Source organism: Natator depressus, chromosome 1 (genome assembly GCF_965152275.1).
Source record: "Natator depressus isolate rNatDep1 chromosome 1, rNatDep2.hap1, whole genome shotgun sequence".
NCBI lineage: Eukaryota > Metazoa > Chordata > Testudines > Cheloniidae > Natator > Natator depressus.
In genome coordinates, this window is record NC_134234.1 from 292,101,917 (window position 1) to 292,123,192 (window position 21,276).

The 21,276-nt window shown below is 38.8% G+C and overlaps 1 protein-coding gene across 1 annotated transcript in view; it reads left to right on the plus strand.

Moving 5' to 3' along the window:
• NELL2 (neural EGFL like 2) overlaps positions 1-21,276 on the plus strand; it is a 225,293-nt gene that overhangs the window by 23,222 nt on the left and 180,795 nt on the right. The window contains exon 3 of the mRNA XM_074942171.1: positions 6,001-6,151. Within this exon, the coding sequence (XP_074798272.1) occupies positions 6,001-6,151 (151 nt within the window). The remainder of the gene's footprint in view (positions 1-6,000; positions 6,152-21,276) is intronic.

Here is a 21,276-nt window from a genome sequence, read left to right on the forward strand (position 1 = left end):
CAGAAGGATTAAAAATCCTCGGTCAAAGTGTTCTTAGTCAAAGACTGTAATCGGAAGAGGAAATGACACAATGTGAATATATGCTTTTGTTACTGATTCCACCAAGGACTGGAAAATGGTACAAAATCAAACTAGCCTTATTACATTCTCCGTACTGTTATACCTTGCAGCCCTCCTCCTTCCCTTACAAGCCACTAGAATTTAATTCAGATAGTTCAGCAAATTTTCACTTATGTGCAGAATTGATTTATAGCTATTAAAAGCTGATTGTATGCACATTACACTGAAAACACAGAGCTTGATTCATTAGCAAGTGTTCCTTAAAGGACTTTTTTGCAAGAATTCTCTTTCAGCAGTTAGGTGCATATTGTAAGTTTAGCTCCAAATGGGGAAAAAAAACAACAACCCCAAACAATTGAAGACATACCATCTGTTAGGTGCAGCTATCTATTTATTTTAATAACTATCTATTTTTATTTTAGCCAAGAAAGCATCTACAGTAGGTTATTAGTCCTTAAACATTTTGTATGCAGTTTCTTGGCATTACTGAGGGTTGGTCAGCTGGGCTTCAATACTTCAGTTATAGAGCAGAAAATAACATCTCTACATCTCATGGGCCTGATCCTAACAGACCCTGAGCACCCCATGTGAAGAGTAGAGTCCTCCACTTTAATATTTGTCTTCAGTGGGAGCTAAGGCTGCTCAGCACCTTGCAGGATTGGGCCATAATAGTAATATGGTACTTGGTCCCAACTTTATATTGCAAGTGGTTTGGGGAAAAAAGGCATTAAACTACCCATACAGTTAATGAATTGGCATCCTTATTGACCAGGATTAATATTGCATATTTAAAAAAAATCTCTGCTAACGGCATCATTTTTCGGTACTTTTGATAACTGGGCTATCTCAAATCTAGTAATAGATCTTTCTCCATGGGCATTATTTTACTATAGGACATTTTCGTTCTGTAGCCGCTAAATGGAACAATCTGAGACATGTAGCAGACTATGAAATTGAATCCTTTGGTGTGTTTTTTTTTTTCTCATTGTCACTATAGAGTTTATTCTTGTAGAAATTGAAAACCGAGTGTTGTTAACACATATAGATTTATGAATTGTAATGAGGGGTCCAAATCTCTCTCAAATGCAATTGTAGTATTATAATAAAGTTAAACCCTTTATTCAGGTATCTCTATCAGAAGTAATTTTCTCATACAAACTGATAGCTCTTACAGTTTACATACTTTGGGGCCCTAGACTCCAGTGATTTATACCTCTGCTTTAAGTAGATTTTTGTGAACTACACTAAAAATGTGTGCAGTATAAATCTCCTATGAAAATTACATGAAATCACAAATTATTAATCTGGATTACACGAGAGAGTTCATTTTTCTACGGTTTTCAATGGACAGTGGTTTTCAAACTTTTTCATTTGCAGATCCCAAAAAATTTTTGAATGGAGATACAGACCCTTTTGGAGATCTTAGACACAGTCTGCGGACAGCCAGCGGTCTGTGGACTATGGGTTGAAAACCACTGCTCGAAGATATTTGGGGATTGTGAACATGTCTGAAAAGGTGCATATAATAAGGGGTTTTCATTAATTCATAAAAATTTACCTACCATATTGAATAAATGTTGGTACACAGTTAATTTTGACACCTGACAAAGTAATCTATCAAGTACTGATTTTCAGATTTTAAGGATAATCTAAATAAAATATTCGCCTTATTTTATTAGAGCACTGTTCCAGTTGGGTCCAATATCCTGACTCCCTTAGGAGCACTATGAAAACTCCACTGGCTAATTTTGCCATATTGTCCATGGAATGGCAGTCCTCCTTGACCCCTGCACTGTTAAGCCTACACTGTGTTTTGTGAGACTTGATTACTTATATATTAGTTTCAAAAGAACAGACAGTTTCTCCAGTATAATCAGCACAAACAGACCTGCCCAGAGTAATGGTGCTTGGTGACCAGGAGATTGGCAATTTCATATTCTGGGAGTTCAGTTTAATTTTTGTCTCTTTAACATGTTGGGATTCAGAGCGTCCGGTCAAAAATGTGTAATAGCACAAAGGTCCAAAGGAGAATCCCTTTGCCTATATTTGAGATTCAAGTATAAAGCTGTGATGAAAGCCTATAGAGATTGGGCGTAACTCTTGTTCAGGAATGTGCCAGAATCATGTTTTGCAAATGAAAGGAGGCCAGAAACTGATTCACACTAGAGTCCCTTTGCCTTACTCAGGCAGCACACAGAGGAGTCGTACCACTGCCTTAAATAGGCAACTGAGGATTCCCCCACTGGTCAGCATAGAGCTGGTAATATGTGCTCCGTGCCTTACCCTCCCAACATAGGTTGCGCATCCTGGGTAAAAGGGCATGTGGTCAGAGCATGGGAGCAGGCAGTTACACTCAGTGCCCATGGTTTGTTTATTTACAAAAGGCCTGATCAAATGGAGCAATGGGTATGTGAAGCTTCTTGTAACCCCAGTGGGAGTTGTGGACACACGTGTGGAGGCAATCAGTTGTGTGTATAAATGTGCATTGGGAGTTTTGGTCTCAAAATACTTTTTCCCCATCCATAATATATTCTCTCCTAATGTGCACATTATATTGATTTCACCAATATTTTTCTTCCTTTTATTAAAAGGTTTTTTTTTAAATGTCAACTGTATAGACTATTTGCCCCTCTCTGCATGTGTAGAATGCCCATTTGTGTAGAATGCCCATTTACACTAATACGTTTTCCTAGTTATTGTGCATTCAAACATCCCAAAGCAACAATAGATCCCTATGCAACCCCTGTCTAAAACAGAGTAATACGGGAAAGCCTGGAACACTGTCAGTCAACCAGAGTTAATATTGGACAGCACAAGCATCCTACTAGGATTTGCATGTTGTTCTATACCTTATTATTGTAATTATACACAAAAATATCAATTCAGATTTAGAATGACTGATCATACTTCCATTGAAGTCAATAGCAAAATTTCCAGTGAGCAAAACCAGGCCCATAAACTTTGCAGGAAGTCTATAGAATTGCTAGAGGCAAGAGACAAGCAACATTACTTCAGTTGGTTTACTACATTAAATTTAGATACCTAGGAAAATTTCCATCCACTCCAGGTTAATAGAACAATTATTCTCTGGTCTGAACACACTCAGGGCTTGCTTCTGCCACCCACATTGAGTTGCAGCTTACTCCATTACTTTGAGACTTCTTGTAAGCTTTTCAGGGCAGAGATTCTTGTTTATTATTTGTATTGCCTAGGAACTCCAGTCATGGACCAGGATCCCATTGTGCTCGGCATTATAGAAATACAGAACAAAATGTGTCTGTATGACGTGTGGCACTAAATAGGCCCCGATCCTAATTGGAATATATTTATAGTATTAATGCTAAAATAATGGACCCCTAAGCATAAAAACTGCTGGCCTGACTGTCAGAGCTTCTGAGAACTGACAGCTGCCGTTAACTGCAGATAGGGTGGTGTGTGCCTTCCCCTTCTGAAAACGCTCACTGCTTGTCTTTTTGTGCATCTTGATAGATGATTCTGTTGGTTTAACCTTAGGCTGGGGTTTTGTTTTTAGTTCTTCAGTCTTATCCTGCATTTCCTGTGTATCCTCCACTCCCAGTGCATTCAGTAGGAATTTTGAGTGCATTAAGAATTCGTGATTGTGGATGGAGAAGATTTCCCATGTGTGTCTTTCCTTTTCCCCTCTCTATCTGTTGGAAATAAATTGTTTATATTGCTAGAAACTGTTAATGCAGTTAAGCCATCTTGTAGATGCAAACCTATGTCACTCCATTCTGCTAGTGTCCCAAGGCTAAAAATGAACATTTTGATGTAATTTCATTTGAGTTGCTTCATAATTTATTAATAGTTTCATTAAAATACCATGGATGTCTGCTACATACAGGGTGTTACATAAGCCACAATAGAAAAGACAAGAAATCATAAAAAAGGCATTTTAAAGGAAAATTTTTGCCTCTTGGATACACCATGTTAAAGAAAAATGGACCAAATTTTAGCCTGGTATGAAAACCTGAATAAGTTTGGCTCAGATTTCTGTTGGTTATAAATTTCTGCATCTCCTCTATCCACATTTACAAAATATTTATTTTCAAAACAATAAACATGTTTGTTTAGGGATGCAGAGTACAACTTTTATAGGTACCTCTTTAAAGCTTAAAAACATGTTTCCAGAATAATGAGGTAAGCTTTTTGTAAGATTCCAGTATTGCCAACTGAGAAGTCAGCATTTACATTCCAGTTGGTTGTCTACTGCTGATGTCATTGCATTAGTGCTGGCTGGTCAAATTGCAAAGACAGGAAGCTTATGAATTGATTTAGATTTTACATGGTTGATTGGACACTCTGATGACTTCATTCTTTATATAAAATACATATCTTAAATATTTTCCTAGTAAAATGCATTATGAAAAACCTGCGAATTGTTGCCTCATTTTGATCATGTGACATCTTGTTCTCTAAATTTGGCTCTGTAGGACGCAAAGTTGGGCTATTTGTACTCTGCTAACATTATGTGCAAATTAGAATGAAGATCTACTCCACACTGTACTGTTGTTTGTGTTTGGATTTTTAACAATTTCATTTTTACAGTTAGTTTCTGGCAAGCATACACTCACATACATGTGTGTGTATATCAGCAAAATGCCCAACACTCATTTTGGCGGTCTTTACAAATTTTATATTGAGAGGTTTCGAAAGTTGTGTTTTAATCCATTGATAGTAAACCTTTTAAATTGGAAAAAAAAACAACCCAAAAACCCGAGGAGTACTTGTGGCACCTTAGAGACTAACAAATGTATTTGGGCATAAGCTTTCGTAGGCTAAAACCCACTTCATCGGATGCATGCAGTGGAAAATACAGTAGGAAGATATATATACACACACACACACACACACACACAGAGAACATGAAAAAATGGGTGTTGCCATGTCAACAGTAACAAGACCAATCAATTAAGGTGGGCTATTATCAGCAGGAGAAAATAAACTTTTGTAGTGATGATCAGGATGGCCCATTTCAAGCAGTTGACAAGATGATGTGAGTAACAGTAAATGAAAAATTAGCATGGGGAAATAGTTTTTACTTAAGACTGGGAGTGGATGGGTCATTACACAAAGTAAAAACTATTTCCCCATGCTAATTTTTCGCCTACTGTTACTCACACCTTCTTGCCAACTGTTTGAAATGGGCCATCCTGATCATCACTACAAAATATTTTTTTCTCCTGCTGATAATAGCCCACCTTAATTGATTAGTCCTGTTACAGTTGACATGGCAACACCCATTTTTTCATGTTCTCTGTGTGTGTGTATCTTCCTACTTTATTTTCCACTGCATGCATCCGATGAAGTGGGTTTTAGCCCACAAAAGCTTATAGCCAAATACATTTGTTAGTCTCTAAGGTGCCACAAGTACTCCTTGTTTTTTTTGCTGATACAGACTAACACGGCTGCCACTCTAAAACCTTTTAAATTGAGTAAACCTTCTGTAAAGAGCCGCTCTTTTTAAACAAAATTAATTGTCCTTTGATACCGTGCAAGCTCATTTTTATAGAAGCCATAAGACCAGGGTTCAGGTCTCACAAGACAGCTTAGGCTCATATCCAGTGTTGACATTTTATGTGGTAAAGTTCAGGAGAGCTGCATTGTTAGGGGTGCCATACATTGGATGAGATATTAAAGGTACCATCTGTCCATCTATGGAGAGGTAAAAGAGCCTAAGGTACTTACTTAAAAAGAACAAAGGATAGCACTTGTGTCCTAGAAAATATATCCTCTTTCATTAAAACAGGCTCTGATGTCCAGAGCTGTGTGTAAGCTATTATTGACCATAATATTATGGCTGTTCTTGCCTATTTGTCACTGTACTACTAATATGTAACTAGTTATTTTGTAAGGTCTTTGGATTTAGAGTGCTCTTTAAAACCAGAGTCTATTCTCAATGATTTTCTGTTTCTTTTTTAGATACTTCAAGAAATGTAAAAGCATCCCCAGAGACAGCTGAAGTCTTTTTTCAGAAGTTAAGAAATAAATATGAATTCACAGTTTTGGTGACTCTAAAACAAGCCCATTTAAATTCAGGTGTTATTCTTTCTGTTCATCATTTAGATCATAGGTAAGTACTGCCACCTGTATTTCCTGTATTATTCAAATACTACTAAATACAAATGCATGCCTTAATTAAATCAGAAAAATAAGCTCAAGAAAATGACGGTAAGGTTTGTTGTGCAGAAGATCACTTTGGAGCAGCTATAGTGTAAGGAAACATGCACTATGCAAATTCATAGATATTCACAAATCTAAATCTGCCAACAGAATGTGGAACAACTGTCACTCTTTAAATGTCTCCTGCTGCTAAGGGCATAAAAAGCCATTTCGCTGTTGTTGGTCATAACATTATATGCCAGATACCCAGATGGTGTAAATAAGCATTGCTCCATTGTAGTCAATAGAGCTATACCAATTTACATCAGCTCTGGATCTGCCCTATAACTGTAATAGTTAACTAGCTGGCTCATAAGTTTCTAAAGATAGTAAAAATTTCCTCTGGGTTATGGACATACACCTATAAAAACTGGCACAGTAGTTTGTAAAGAACACGTTTTAGGTTTGAAAGACATGAAGCATTTGAGATTTAATTCTTTCTGACAGTATAATCATTGTTTGAGATACAGAAGGGATATTCTCTGTTTTCTGTAGCAGCTATAGCTACTGAAGCTAGCCAGCCTCTGGTTCTATGAAAGGGTAAGAAGGAATTTTAAAAACCTGTAATTTTTTTCTGAATAAATTAGTCATCACCCCGGCAACAGACCTTCTCTCCCTCCAGTGTGTGAACGATTACTTTTTTTTCTGATATATAACTGTAACGCTTCCCTACTTGATAGTTGTGCTATTAAATGAAACAGTCATGTGTATATATATGATTGTAAAGAGGCTGATTATAAAGGAAACACTTTCATAATAGGATTAATGTTACTGGAAAACCGGTATATTACTAAATACAAGGGATCAGATTTCAATATCATAGGGGCAATTCTGCTTCCCTTTCTTTTCCAAACAGTCCCAAAACTTGGAACTAATTTGAGGTTTACACTTTTTTTTTATTAACTACCCATCTCCCCCATTGTAGCAGGACCAGCTGTCACCTGAGTGCTTCCTCATGGTCTGGGGTCGCTCTGTGGTGCTCTGCCTTAATTTTCCCTCTCAGGTAACCCAAGGACTGTATGCTAGGCTCTTTTGCTTCAATAATATGCCTCCTGTTCTCTCCCCCACCCTTCAGTTTTATTACCTCCTCGTGTATCATGTCCATCATTTGTTTGCAAAATTTCTCTGGATAGCAATCATGTCTTATGTTTGTTTCGGGAGGTGCCTAGCACACCTTTGGATAATTAAATAATAATGATAATGAAAAGGATGTGTGTGTTCATCTAGGCCAATGAAGGATAATAATGTTATAAACAACAGTCAGCACAGATTTGTCAAGAACAAATTTTGTCAAACAAACCTGATAGCTTTCTTTGACAGGGTAACAAGCCTTGTGGATGGGGGAAGTGGTAGATGTGTTATATCTTGACTTTAGTAAGGCTTTGGATACTGTCTCACTTGAAATACAACCTAGATTGAGCTACTATAAGGTGTGTGTATAACTGGTTGGAAAACGGTTCCCAGAGTGATTCACAGTCAAGCTGGAAGGGCATATCAAGTGGGGACCCAAAGGGATCAATTCTGGTCCGGTTCTGTTCAATATCTTCATCAATGATTTAGATAATGGCATAGAGAGTACACTTACAAAGTTGGTGGATGATACCAAGCTGGGAGGGGTTCCAAGTGCTTTGGAGGACAGGATTAAAATTCAAAATGAGCTGGACAAACTGGAGAAATGGTCTTAAATAAGTAGTATGAAATTCAATAAGGACAAATGCAAAGTACACCACTTAGGAAGGAACAATGAGGTGCACATATGCAAAATGGGAAATGACTGCCTAGGAAGCAATACTGCAGAAAGGGATCTGGGGGTCAAGTGGATCACAAGCTAAAGATGAGTCAACAGTGTAACACTGTTGCAAAAATAAGCAAACATTCTGGGATGTATTAGCAAGAGTGTTGTAAGCAAGACACGAGAAGTAATTCTTCCATTCTACTCCACACTGATTAGGCTTAAACTGGAGTACTGTGTCTAGTTCTGTGTGCCACATTTCAGGAAGGATGTGGACAAATTGGAAAAAGTCCAGAGAACAGCAACAAAAATGATCAAAGGTTTAGAATACATGACCTATGAGGGAAGATTGAAAAAATTGGGTTTGTTTAGTCTGGAGAAGAGAAGACTGAGAGGGGACATAACAGTTTTTATGTACATAAGAGGTTGTTACAAGAAGGAAGGAGAAAAATTGTCCTCCTTAACCTTTGAGGATAGGGCAAGAAGCAATGAGCTTAAATTGCAGCAAGGGGGTTTCAGCTGGACATTAGGAAAAACTTCTAACTGTCAGGGTGGTTAAGCACTGGACTAAATTTCCCAAGGAGTTTGTGGAATCTCCATCATTGGAGATTTTTTTAGAACAGGTTAGACAAACACCAGTCAGGGATGGTCTAGATAATACTTAGTCCTGCCCTGAGTGCAGGGGACTGGACTGGATGACCTCTTGATGTCCCTTCCAGTCCTATGATCCTATGATTCTACGATTGTTCCATACATTATATCTTCAATTGCTTTGTCCAGTCTAGTTTTAAATATTTCACCACTTCCCTTGGGAGAATATTCTACAGCCTAATAGATCTTTCTGTCAGGAAGCTATAACAATGGATTCTTAAATGATGGGACCTAATTCAATGGCCACTAAAGTCAATGGGAGTCTTTCCTTTCACTGCAATGGGCATAGGATTGGGCTCAGCACAAGCATACAGAAGTAGAATTTGTGAACATAAAATTGGATGTTTGCTAAAGCTTATAATATATATTGTTCACAGTATTAGGAAGTAAAAATATTATCAATGCATCTTGGTGATATTTGACTTGTTTAATTATACTGAAGTGAGGAATGACTTAATTTAGTACAGTATTGATGAAATTGAGATTAAGGCTAGCACCTTTAAATCTCATTAAGTATCTTTTTTGGTTTTGATTTTTTTTATGAATGACAATAAAGATAATTGAATGTATGAGTTAAAAGGAAACATTTATTCTTGATAAATGTAGACTACTGCTTCTTCACTATCAGATTTTAATTTCTCTTTGCAGCCCCCTCCTCCTTGTACAGAGACTTGTCTTTAACAGGCCATAAATTCTTAAACAACTTTTAGCGAACTCTCTCTGTCATACAAATGTTCACAGTTGGAAGGAGAAGTAACCATGTAAGACATGATTCTCCACTCCACGTCATCAGCTTTACATTGCAGATTATGATTATGATTATTAATTATTAGTTATATTATCATAGTGCCTAGGAGTCCCAGTCGTGGACCAGGACTCTATTATGCTAGGTGCTGTAAAAAGATGGTTATTGAAGTCAAAAGAATTAAACTGGCATCAAACCGGGGCAGAGGAGAATCAGTCCCAGACTGTCTTCATTTTTTACAAAATTCTGTACCATCACTCACCTCTTTGCAGAGATCAGAGTGGAACACCTGCAGGCTGGCAAGGGAGAATGGAGTTGGAGACAGCCAAGGGAAATAAATAATCCGTTAATCAACAGGAGTGGCTTTGTCCATTTTTTAAAAATTTATACAACAATTCTGTTTGTTAATAAACTTTTTCCTTTCATTGAGATGGCAAATGAAAAGAGAATTTGAAGAAATAGAGAGAGGCATGTTTTCTGTATTAATAATTTAGGAAAGATGTTTAGATATCTTTTCTAAACATAAACCACACTAACACACACAGGTCCGGAGCCTCCACTGGGGTAAATCAGTGCGGCCACAGTGACCTGCTGATTTACACTGACTGTGGATCTGCCCCAATTGTTTATTACCATTTGATTTTGATTTATTTTTTCTTTAGACGTTTTAGATGGTTTTCTTGATTTATTCCATCCTATCCAGTCCAGTGTTGTTTTTCAACTTTTTCTTTTCTCTTTTGCCAGTACTATTTTGTAGGACACTACTTCTTAGGACTTCTAGAGTGGGTCCAGTCCTACAAGGTTCTGCATACTTCCTGAGAGATGCTGACTGCCCTCATCTACTATTGAACACTATGGAAACTAAGGGCACTCAGCACCAGACAGGATCATTCCCACTGTGATCTCACTCTTGCACCTCCATCCTGCATTTGGATTCATGTGGCTGAATCCTTAAGCCTGTACAATCCCATTGACATCAGTGGGGCTTCATATAAACACAAGCCTCTGCCTGTGTGGATCTGAATGCAAGATCAGAGCTACTTGATGTAGCTGTCCTTTGTGGCTGTCGCCATGTAAGGTTCTAATCACAACTTTCAGAGGGATGTATTAGGCATATGGTCATCTTCTGTTGTTTTGTCAGCTAAAGGGAATGACACGCTTTCATTTTTCTTTTAGCTGGCAATTAAAGTTCTCAGTATTTACATTTCTTCCTTACTTCCCCTTCTATGATGACTATGTTTTGTCTGATATTTACTACTTTCAAATTGGTTTAAACTGATTTAAAAGCTGAAGTATCTAAAAATATCTGTTAGCTGTTACTTTCTAATCTTCCTACTTGCACCCATGATTAGTCTTTTTTTCCCACTGACCTGAAATGACTGGAGAGTTCAGAAAATGGCAATCTTCGATGCAGTTCAGAGGTGTACTTTAGGAAAAAAGCTATTTTAGTGTCAGTAAATCAGAATTTCAGAACTATAATCATAGAGCTGAGTGGCAGGCAGCTAAATACCTGTCTTTGGGAACATTCATGTACTGTTATAGGTATCTGAGACATTTCAGTTACAAATGCTGCCTTTAACTGAGGAAATTATCTGGACTGTACATGCACTGCTGAAAACTGATTTTATTTTACAATAAGACTAAATATTTTGAATGATGTTACCAAAATTGTCATCTTCTTTCACATAGCAGCTTGGAAAGCAACATTAAGGTTGATGTCCAAGCTTGTAATTCACTCTATGGTTTCTGGTGACGTGGAATGAATCAAGGCTGTCCCTCCAGAGAAGGATCTTAGAGGGCCAGCGGTTCACTAGATATTCCATGATTTGGATGTCTTCTCCACATTCTCATATTGGGCTACTCTTCATTTTCCACTTGTGTAGTAGGTAATTGCAACACCCGTATTAAGTTCTGATGACATTCGCTGTGATCCAGATGTTAAGTGGCATGATGAAGCTGGGTGGTTGGTCTGTGGGATCCATAATCAGGTCTTGATTCTTGACCCTGTTGTTTCCCCACAGCCTCCACTAGTTGTCTTTTAGTGATAGTCCAAAGGTATTAAGAGCTTTGGTTAGTAACCAAAAGGAGTTCTAAATTAAAGTGGCATCTTGGGGGGAGGGGTTGGAGATTGTCATAGATGGGCAAGTCTGGGCTTATTATCACACAGTTGTATTCTTGTATTATTGCTGGTTATCTTTGGAGGGGATGGACGTAAGATATGCCTGTGAGAGTTCCCATAGGAGCATTCAACCGCATGTTAAAAAGTTTCATATGTACACTACCAACCCTTGCCAGTACAAAGTATTCAGCTGTTGAGAATATGAGGGCCAAGGTGGCTGCCAACAATGGGTGAGCAGCTGATCCTGACTAGTTTGTGGATTATTTTGTTCCTAGCCTTTATCTTTGCAGCGGTCTTTGTCAGATATTGGTGATATGTGGGGCTGTGAGCCAGAACCGCACAAAAATCTTTCAGAAAATCCTCATGCTTGAGTTTGATGTCACAGAAGGTGACATTGAGGTATTTCTTTGTATGGTGGGTGCTCAGGTGGAATGTGAAGACAGCTATTTTTTGAGGGTTTAGTCAGTTTCCATAACCAGTAGTACTCCACTACTTTTGTCATATCTGTGAGAATGCATCCCAATTGGGTGAAAGTGCTTGCTTGGATGGTGAGCACAAGATCATCTGCATATCCAAATTTCCATGACTGGGCCAATGGCATGTCACTAATATAAATATTAGAGTGCCAAGATAGATCCCTGTGGGAGCCAGTTGTTCTGTGAGCGAGCTCTGCTGGTTTGTTCCATTAGATGTACACATCATGTAAAGGTTGCCATCTTCCTCCCCTGAACCAAGTGATCCCTTAAATCTGAGTCCAAGAGAAAACAGGCACTGTTAAACATTGATTGCTGAGCTCTTGCTGTCTGCCTCTTCACCTGACTTTTGAATTAATCTTTCAGCTTCTTCCTGAATGAATCAGCAATTTGATCATTTTAATCAGTGTCAGGATTCTATTATATGTTAGGTCCCAATGCTCCATCATAGGTTTTCATTTAATTGGCCACAATGAGAAGGCGTAATAAGCCTTTTCCTCACTTTATGGCTATATGGACAAATGCTACAAATGTATTCATTTATCTCATTTTTGCATATTGAAGGCCTTAACGGATAGAATCATTTGATTTTAATCATTCTTTTCTTCATTTAATGTTTTTAATGCCATGAGATGAAGCACTGAAATCAATGGAATAGTGAAGCCAGGCATTCCTGAAGCTTCGGTGTGTATATCTGCCAATGTATTTCATTCCTGCCTTAAACAACTTTTTGTTTTCACAGTTGTTGGCCTCTCCAGACCATATACTGCCACATGTACTGAATTGTGCCATGATATGATTGGAGAATTGCTAACATAGTTCCTATTTTTAAGAAAGGAAAAAAAAGTGATCTGGGTAACTACAGACCTGTTAGTTTGACATCTGTAGTATGCAAGGTCTTGGAAAAAATTTTGAAGGAGAAAGTAGTTAAGGACATTGAAGTCAATGGTAAATGGGACAAAATACAACATGGTTTTACAAAAGGTAGATCGTGCCAAACCAACCTGATCTCCTTCTTTCAGAAAGTAACAGATTTTTTAGACAAATGAAATGCAGTGGATCTAATTTACTTAGATTTCAGTAAGGCGTTTGATACCATGCCACATGGGGAATTATTAGTTAAATTGGAAAAGATGGGGATCAATATGAAAATTGAAAGGTGGATAAGTAATTGGTTAACAGGGAGACTACAGCGGGTCCTTCTGAAAGGTGAACTGTCAGGTTGGAGGGAGGTTACCAGTGGAGTTCCTCAGGGATCAGTTTTGGGACCAATCTTATTTAATCTTTTTATTACTGACCTCAGCACAAAAAGTGGGACTGTGCTAATAAAGTTTGCGGATGATACAAAGCTGGGAGGTATTGCCAATTTAGAGAAGGACCGGGATATCGTACAGGAGGATCTGGATGACCTTGTAAACTGGAGTAATAGTAATAGGATGAAATTTAATAATGAGAAGTGTAAGGTTATGCATTTAGGGATTAATAACAAGAATTTTAGTTATAAACTGGGGACACATCAATTAGAAGTAACGGAGGAGGAGAAGGACCTTGGAGTATTGGTTGATCGTAGGATGACTATGAGCCACCAATGTGATATGGCTGTGAAAAAAGCTAATGCGGTCTTAGGATGCATCAGGCGAGGTATATCCAGTAGAGATCAGGAGGTTTTAGTACCATTATACAAGGCACTGGTGAGACCTCACCTGGAATACTGTGTGCAGTTCTGGTCTCCCGTGTTTAAGAAGGATGAATTCAAACTGGAACAGGTACAGAGAAGGGCTACTAGGATGATCCGAGGAATGGAAAATCTGTCTTATGAAAGGAGACTCAAGGAGGTTGGCTTGTTTAGCCTAACTAAAAAAGGTTGAGGGGAGATATGATTGCTCTCTATAAATATATCAGAGGGATAAATACCGGAGAGGGAGAGGAATTATTTAAGCTCAGTATCAATGTGGACACAAGAACAAATGGATATAAACTGGTCATTGGGAAGTTTAGACTTGAAATTAGATGAAGGTTTCTAACCATCAGAGGAGTGAAGTTTTGGAATAGCCTTCCAAGGGAAGCAGTGGGGGCAAAAGACCTATCTGGCTTTAAGATTAAACTTGATAAGTTTATGGAGGAGATGGTATGATGGGATAACATGATTTTGGTAATTAATTGATCTTTAAATATTCATGGTAAATAGGTCCAACGGCCTGTGATGGGATGTTAGATGGGGTGGGATCTGAGTTACTACAGAAAATTCTTTCCTGGGTATCTGGCTGGTGAATCTTGCCCATATGCTCAGGGTTTAGCTGATTGCCATATTTGGGGTCGGGAAGGAATTTTCCTCCAGGGCAGATTGGAAGAGGCCCTGGAGGTTTTTCGCCTTCCTCTGTAGCATGGGTCATGGGTCACTTGCTGGAGGATTCTCTGGTCCTTGAAGTCTTTAAGCCACGATTTGAGGACTTCAGTAGCTCAGACATAGGTGAGAGGTTTTTCGCAGGAGTGGGTGGGTGAGATTCTGTGGCCTGCGTTGTGCAGGAGGTCAGACTAGATGATAATAATGGTCCCTTCTGACCTTAGTATCTATGAATCTATGATATGTAGTGTTTTTAGGCCTGTTTCAGTGTCCACCAGGGAATTGTCTGAAACCATGAAAGTGATTTCACCTGTGGATTAATCCATATTTGGACACAGTTTGCCAGAAGTGAACCCAGAGCATTAAGCCAGAGACTCCAGCCAGTAGGGGCAGAAGCAGCCAAAGAAGGGATTGCTGCAGTTTTGACTGGACTTTCTCTGTCCTGCACTGTGATTGGCTGTTTGCTCCAACCATCCCTCTTCCCCTTCCTCACACTTTCTTCACCTTGGCTTCACTCCACACCTGCTCCTCTGATCCTCCCCTCCCCTGCCTTGTTCCGCTCTTCCAATTCTCTACATTTTTCTTTCCATTTAACTTATCCTATCTGAAGTAAATGCACTCCCCAAAAACCATGGAACTCGCACGACATTTGCTACTGTTGTGTAGTTCGTGCTGCTTGTGTGTTGTATCTCTTCCACCACCCTGTGTCTGTCTTGTCTAATTAGATTATAAACTCTTTGGGGCAGGGCCTGTCTGTTACGCGGTGTTTTGTATGGTGTGTAGCACAATAGGCTTGATCTTTAGGCACTACCATAATAAATATGATTAATAATAAAATAATTAAGTCACTGTATCATTTAGCCCTCTGTAACATGGTTCAAGAACTAAAGGACTAAAGAATTCAAGAACTAAAACTAAACTTGTTTTTCCAGTGTGATACTGCCTATATTTCTAAATCACAGTGTGTAGTGTCTTTTCTTCTGCCTTCTGCAATCACAGAGACATTGGCTTCCATTGAAAGAGAAAAGCTCTCAAGATTCAACATTTGCACCATCGTGTTTTTCTTTGTTTTTATTCTTTCACTCTAAAAGATTCCAGGGTAGGCACTGAATAAGCAATAACTTATTCCTTTAAATATTAAAGCCATTTGTTAGTTACCCCATGCCAACAAGGACCAGTCCATTTCTGTTCTCCAAACCAATGTATGTTGCTAGCCTTTGGCATATTGGTATTCTTTGCTAAAATACATGAATGTTGTATTGTACCATAATTATTTTGGCAGTAGATCTCAATTGCTGTCCATGTACTGTAAGTGTGAAGCCTTCAAACTGTTGTGTTCAAAAGCTATCTGTTGCTTTTGCATTGGTTTCACCTAGAAATTTAGAATCCGATTGGGGCCAACCACGTTTTCTTTTTGATTAATTTCTTTGCTTTTTTCATTCATACTGATTCTTATTTTTGTAGTGCTGAAGAAGATCCTGTGAGGAAAAAAATTTCTACTATGGACACTGTCAGTTTGGATGAGTTCCTTCTACCCATTAATGAATGAGCACCTTGTTTTTCTTGGTTTCGGAGATTGTCTATGCTGAAATCTTTTAATCATGTTTGCATCCATAGTTGGGTGAAAATGTTTTTTAAGTCAGTTGAAAGATTCTTGGTTTATATTCTGTTTGTCAAGTTAGGAGTGACCTGATCCTTTAACTGTTGGTTGTAAAGGATGTTATTAAATTGACTGATGACCTGTCACTATTGCCTATTTTCCTTTGCAGTCTAACCTTCAGTTAGTTTATACTTCTTGAAAATGGAAAAAATGAATTTTGACAACAGGATGTAAATTATTCTAGGTGGTGAATGCAACCACATTATAAACAGCTTCCTAGCAACTTCAGTTTAATTGACTGGGACAGACCATCTGTTGATGTAAATTGGGATAGTTCCATCTAAGCCAATGGAGATATGTTGATTTACATCAGCTGAGAATCTGTCCCACAGTGTTTATATGAGGCCAGATCCTTTAGTCCTTAGTCATTCCTTAAAATCAAGCAAAACTATCTTGACTTTAATGGGACGGTTTGCCTGAATAAGAGTTGAAAGATTTATCCCATGTTGTCTGGAACTCTGAGAAATTTTATACATGAGGTAGGATGGTTTAAGTGAGTGTTTTGGTAGCTTTCACTATTCCTTTACTGTCAGTTAGAAAATACTGCTGTAAACATACAAAATTTGTGTGTCACAGCAAGGGAAAGGAGAATGTCAGAGGGCAACTTGTATGCAGTGTTGTAGCCATGTTGGTCTAAGGATATTAGAGAGACAAGGTGGGTGAGTTAATATCCTTTATTGGACCAACTTCTGTTGGTGAGAGAGATAAGCTTTCGAGCTATGCAGAGCTCTTCTTCAGGACTGGAAAAGGTACTCAGAGTGTCAGAGCTAAATACAAGATTGAATAGATAGTTTAGCATAAGTACTCAACACATATTTTAAAGGACCATTCAAAGTGTAGGGGCCCATCACCACCCCATAGGACAAGAAGGGGAGTTAGTGGTTTACAGGTGTTATAATAAATCATAAATCCAGTGTCTTTATTAAGACCGTGATTTTTAGCGTCCAGCAAAGTTATGAATTTAAGCTCCTAGGCTCATCTTTTGAAAGTGTTGTGAAGATTTCCTTTGAGGATGAGAATTGATAGGACAGATATAGAGTGATTGCTTTGTGAAAAGTTTTCACTCACCAGCAATATGTGATTTTGTCTTTTATCATTTTCCTGTGTGAGTTCATGGGAGAGTGTAGTGATTGGTCTCACACACACAGTTGTTGTTGTTGGGGAATTTAGTGCACTGGATGAGGTCATGTGGAGTCATGTGTAGGACCCATTGATCTTGAAAGGTGTGTTTTGGAGGGGTGTTGATCATTGTAGGAGTGGAGATATGTCTGCAGGGTTTGCATCTTCTGTTCTGGCAGGGTCTGGTGCTGCTCTGAGTTGGTGTGTCCTGGTCTATAGAGAGCTTGCTTCTGATGATGATCTTGAAGAGGTTGGGGGGTTATTTGAAGGCCAGAAGAGGGGATTTGGGAAAGATTTCTTTCAGGATGGGGTGCCCATCAAATATGGGTTGTAGTTGTTTGATGATACCCCATAAGGGTTCCAGTGTGGGGTGGTAGATGACAACTAGGGGTGTGCAGCTGGAGAGGGTTTTACTTCTCTATTGAAGCAGCTTCTCATTGGTGGTCCGTTCTATGATACAATCAACTTCTCTGGTGGAGTGTCCTTGTTTGGTAAGGCAGTTTTGTATGTGGTAAGGTGTACATATCCCAAACTTTCTCTTTGGAGCATATTCTGTGATCTGATTACCTGGCTGTAGACAACCGATTTCTTGGTGTGTTTTGGGGGTGGTTACTGGTTCTATGAAGGTAGGTGTGGTGAACTGTGGGTTTCTTGTGTACATAGTTGTCTGTAGGGTTCAATTGCTGACGCTGATGATGGTATCCAGGAAGTTGATGCTAGTGTGGGAGTGTTTCAGAGAGATTTTAATGGTGGTGGTAGTGGAGGTTGAATTCGTGGGGAAATCTATTATGTTTAAGTTGTCTGTCCAGAGGATGAAAATATCATCAATATATCTCAGCTATATCCTTGGTTTTGTGGTGCATTTGTCCAGAAATTCTTCTTTAAGGTGGCCGATGAAGATGTTGGTATATTGGGGAGCCATCCTAGTACCCATGGCTGTTCCCATGGTTTGCACAAAATGTTTGTTGTTGAATGTAAAATTGTTATGGGGGAGGATGAAATGGATGAGTTTGGTGATGTGTTTGGGATGGATATTTGAGGGTTGTCCAGTGTCTTGTAACTATTTGAGGCAGGCAGTTATGCTGTCATTATGAGGGATGTTGGTGTATAGGGAGGTGACATTCCTGGTGGCAAGGATGGTGTTCTGAGGGAGTTGTTAATATTCAAGTTTCTGGAGGAAATCCATTGTGTTCTGGAGGAAACTGGCCCGTTGTGTGGTCAGTGGTTTGAGGATCATTTCTGTGAGACCTGATATTCCTTCAGCAAAAGTGCCGTGGTCAGATAAGATGGGCCCACCTGGGTTCCCTTGTGTGTGTGTCTTGGGAAGTATGTAGAAGGTTTCTGGAGTGAGTTCATGGGGGATGAATTTGTAGAGTTTCTCTTGGAGTTGTTTGCGGAAGGATTTAATGATATCCTTAAATTCCTGGGTATATTGTGGTGTTGAGTCTTCTTTGCGTTCTTTATAGTAGATGGTGTTGGAGAGTTGTCGGTCAGCCTCGTTTAAGTAGTCATCACAGTTGAGGACTACAATAGTGCTCCCTTTGTCTGTTGATTTGATCACTATCTGCTCATTAGATTTCAGGGATTGTATAGCTGTCATCTCGGTAGTGGAGAGATTGTGGTGGATGTGATGTTCATTAAGGATTTTACAGTCAAGTAATGATCCAGAATGTGGTTTCATCTGCTATGTGGTGTCCAATCAGATTTTCTTTTTTCTTATGATTGTTGATGTGGTAATTTGGCTTTTTGCTTCCTCTAATCTCTGTCTCACAATGGGGAAAAGTTGGCATGGGAAGGCCGTCATAGAGAGTAGAAGAGTTTATATTTGTTGTACATTGTTTTTCTACTTTTAAAAAATTTGATACGATAAATGTAATAATTCTCTTCCCTTCACCCTATAATTTTGAAAGGTAAGACAGGATAGATGGCATTAGGAAGGAAACATTTGAGCCAGTGGGACTGCAATAGTAAAAATACACAGAGGAAAAACATCTTGGTAAATGGGGTGAGTGGGGAGGAATGAGAAGAAAAGGAATGAAACACTCAAAGGTCCCTCAGTCTTCAAGTTCCCTTGATTAAAAATGCCATAACCAAGGGGTAGGTGCAGAAAACGAATTGGTTGTCATTCCTTCCATTGCACTTGCATTAGGTGTTATGAAATTATCCATTAAGGCTAAGGCCATTATTATATTCTTCTCTGTCTTGCTGAACTGTCAGTCATTTCTTCACTGTAAGTAATTTCTTCCCTGGATAGTGCTCTAGGCAGGACAAGGAAAAGGGCAAAGCCATTGAATCGAAGTGACAGTGTAGAGAGAGATGAGTACAAGGGCTTTAATGAGATATTACTTATATACTTGGCATTTAGAATTTAGACTATGAGGATGTTTTGATTATATGCATTATCTGTTTTAGGGGAGGGGGCAGGTGAGAGAAGCCCATATTTAATCCTTCATAACACTTAAAGTGCCAGCTACTAATTGGAAAATAGGGTTTGTCATCCTTAATGTCTCATTATCATGCCACATGTATCATCATGGAATACAATGAACTAATGTACTTAGCCAACTGTGCAGTGCTGAATGTGGTGGTGTGGATTCCTTCTAGAACCTCACAAGCAACCTATGTCTGGAATAATAAGATTTGCTTACTCTTATTATTACCTTAGTTTGCATAATAACAGATCTCAATAGTCACAATCCCACCCATTTCAAAATCTAGTTGGAATATTTCAGTAATGTAGATCAGTATTTCAGTTTATTTATTCTATACTTACTGCCTTTCATTTAATTGAGTATTGTTCTTTTCTTCATATTACAGGACAGAGTCAAAAGGTAAATTGATGGATTTTAACATTCTGTATGTATATGAATAATTTATGGAAATCCCTGGTATGAATCTATGCACGGTAGACTTAATTTTTTTCAGTGTGGCTAGAACTCAGGAATTTTAAGCTTTCAGAATATTTGTCTAAAGTGTTTTGAGCTAAAGTAGAATTTTTATTAATTGTCTGTAATCATAGTATAGCTATTATCCTTTGTGGATCACCTGCTAGAGGGTGTCAGAGTAAGACTTGCCTTAGTTAGTAGAGAACATGCTCTTAACAATTTAAAAAACCCTCATCCCCAGCATTTTCCCTTTTCCAGACTATCTAATCCTAGTTTTTAAATATCTTTAAGTCTCACCATAACTCTAACCATCTCCATTTCCCTCTCTGAATCTTTTCAATCTCCTTTATAACACCATAAGATAAGGCGACCTCCTATGGACACAATTAGTCAGAATGGAGAGACACAGTGTAAGGCTAAGTATTATTATAATATTTTCCCAATTTTAAATCTCCCATTTTAAAATGCATACAAGCCTGCTGTTGGCTTTTATAACTTCTACCATACACTCAGCTTCCTGTGGTGGTAAGTCTTCCCAGAGGGACTCTACAGTGCCACTGAAAGCTTCCTGCTAGAGCCTGCTACCACCTAATGAGTTTTTCTCAAAAAGCTACAATCCCACAATTGAGACAGAAGACCATGCGTTTTAATAAACGATTGTGGTTTACAGGGGAAGTGAAGGCAGCTGTAAATCATAGAATCATAGAATATCAGGGTTGGCAGGGACCTCAGGAGGTCATGTAGTCCAACCCTCTACTCAAAGCAGGACCTAATCCCCAACTAAATCATCTCAGCCAGGGCTTTGTCAAGCCTGACCTTAAAAACCTCTAAGGAAGGAGATTCCACCACCTCCCTGGGTAACCCATTCCAGTGTTTCACCACCCTCCTAGTGAAAAAGTTTTTCCTAATATCCAACCTAAAACTCGCCCACTGCAACTTGAGACCATTACTCCTTGTTCTGTCATCAGCTAAGACTGAGAACAGTCTAGATCCATCCTCTTTGGAACCCCCTTTCAGGTAGTTGAAACCAGCTATCAAATCCCACCTCGTTCTTATCTTCTGCAGACTAAATAATCCCAGTTCCCTCAGCCTCTCCTCATAAATCATGTGCTCCAGCCCCCTAATCATTTTTGTTTCCCTCCGCTGGACTCTTTCCAGTTTTTCCACGTCCTTCTTGTAGTGTGGGGCCCAAAACTGGACACAGTACTCCAGATGAGGCCTCACCAATGCCGAATAGAGAGGAATGATCACGTCTCTCGATCTGCTGGCAATGCTCCTACTTATACAGCCCAAAATGCCGTTAGCCTT